Genomic DNA, 2,204 nt, shown 5'->3' on the forward strand with positions numbered 1-2,204 from the left:
TAGCTCCCACCAATAAGTGAGAACATGTGGTATTTCTCTTTCTGTGCCTGACTTGTTTCACTTAATATAATTCTCTCAAGGTCCATCCATGTTGTTGCAAATGGCAGTATTTCATTCGTTTTAACCAATTTTACATTTAAGATGAAAAGAAAATGTGAAGAAAGTAAGTGCCCCAAATGAATATCCTTAGGTGAATTCCCAGAATGTTCTAGAAGCCAGTTGACACACATTCAGTCACCAGCCCCATCTCTATCTGTAATGAGATCTACTGTTCAGAATGATTACTTTGTGGTCTTACAAGATCTTTTATCACCTAACACTGTGGCACATTTGCCAGACAATTCCCAGTGAGATGGAAGGGACCTCACTACATTTATTCATTATTTTCAGCAGAAAGGAATGAATAACCAGGTGCTCTGAAGCCTCAGTTAACCAGGAGATTAAATTGCTTGGTGTCTCCTACTCCCCAAATCTACCTGTTAAACTGTTTAACATGTTACCCTAAATCAAGAGCACATGGCAAACTGTACCAACACCCAGTCTGCATGCGGGAAAAGGCTGCTGACTTGGGCGACCGTCTGGCCTGTGGCAGGGAGGGGGTGGCCCTGGAGCTGCCCAGCCCAGTCCTGGGGGGTTCACTGAGGACATGCCTGGTGACCCTCCTCACCAGGTGAGGAGCTTTCTATTGAGGTTTTCAGTTCAGATAATGTATTCTTTATTTCTAGAAGTTTTTTTTTTTTAATTGATTCAGTTCCTTTGTCAAGTTTCTCATTCTGTTCCTGGATTGTTTTCCAAATATCATTCAATTTTCTATCTGTATTTTTTTGTGACTCCCTGAACATGCTTAAGAGAGTTATTCTGAATTCCGTGTCAGACATTTCATAAATCCACTGTTCCTCTGGGTCCATTGCTGGCGCTTGGTTTGTTTCTTTTGATGGTGTCATATTTTTCTATTCTTAATCTTTGTGTCTTTACATCGATGTCTGGGCAATTGAGGAGACTGCTGCCTCTTCTAGATTTTATAGGTGTTCTTTGGTGATGTTAGACCTTTACTTGTTAATATCAGAGCTTTGTCTCTGATCTGTGTTTTTCTTTTCTTTTTTTCTTTTTCTTTTAGTTCCATGTTGAATTATTATCTACCACCACCCCTTAAATTCTGCACTGGAACTGATTTGTTGTTCTTTGTTTAATTCCAAAATGGGGGACTTTCCTGTGGGGACCAGCACTTGAACCCTGTGGTTGAACTAAATTGCTGCATTGCTGCTGATTCTTTGGGGAAGGCTTTTTGTGTGGACTGGATTTTACTTGTTGGCCTTTTAATCACTTCTGGGTCTTGTGAGGTCAGATACACCTGAGCTGTGTGGAAATTCTGGCCGGGGACCGAGTCTTTCCAGCAAACCATGTGCCCTGCAGTTCTATTACCCTGACAAGTCTCAACTGGGTGGGCCTGTGCTGGTTGGAAGGCTAACCAGCTGCCCACGCTGTGCCCCAGTGTTCCCCTGGTAAACCATCCTCTCCCCTCACTCTGAATTCTTCCTGTGGGATGGGCCATGTGCTGGTCCATTTCAGTGACTCACCAGCCTCTGGGTGGCTCCTATTTTTGGTCAGCTGCAGCCCGTCACTTCTTTGTAGGCCCATGGAAACCATGTCAGTGGTCTCACTGGCCTGGGGGCTGGTGGGGTGCACGCTGAGTCTTTCTTCTACCCTGAAGACTCCAGGCAACTTTGCACAAAGGGCAGAGCTGCAGCTATTACCAGCTCCTGCTCCAAGTGCTTACCAGGGCCAATCCTGAAGTGGCTGGGGCTCGAAACAGTCAGAGTTGTCCCTTGTTTCTTTCCCCATGGCTTCTCTCACCTTCACAAGCTCTGCAGGTCTCTCCTCCTCTTCTCCAGTGGTCCTAGGTTAGCAGTCTTTGCTTTTTAATAGTTGTAAATTGATGGGTTGGGGGAGATAGTGGTGCTGGGGGCCGTCTGTTTTGCCATCTTGATGACGTCTCTTCCCCTTTCTAGATTTTATGGTTTTCTGTTGCACAAATTATCTCATATAGGTCAAGTACGACCATGCAGTATTCTCAACTTTTCCAGTTCCTGTTTGGTATGTGAAATGTTATGAATAGAAATAAATAGATAATTGTAAACCTTCTCCTTTTGGTAATAAGCTCCTTAGCAATACCATTGGAACAAATCAAGCAAGGAGCATCCTGA

At 44.1% G+C, this 2,204-nt stretch overlaps 1 protein-coding gene across 1 annotated transcript in view; it reads right to left on the reverse strand.

The window, feature by feature from the left end:
* Nucleotides 1–1,842, reverse strand: part of DPP6 (dipeptidyl-peptidase 6) — a 102,566-nt gene extending 100,724 nt beyond the window's left edge. Inside the window, exon 1 of the mRNA XM_008591025.1 lies at nt 1,778–1,842. Within this exon, the coding sequence (XP_008589247.1) occupies nt 1,778–1,842 (65 nt within the window). The remainder of the gene's footprint in view (nt 1–1,777) is intronic.
* Nucleotides 1,843–2,204: the final 362 nt, after the last annotated feature.

This window comes from Galeopterus variegatus, unplaced genomic scaffold, assembly GCF_000696425.1.
Source record: "Galeopterus variegatus unplaced genomic scaffold, G_variegatus-3.0.2 Scaffold6572, whole genome shotgun sequence".
NCBI lineage: Eukaryota > Metazoa > Chordata > Mammalia > Dermoptera > Cynocephalidae > Galeopterus > Galeopterus variegatus.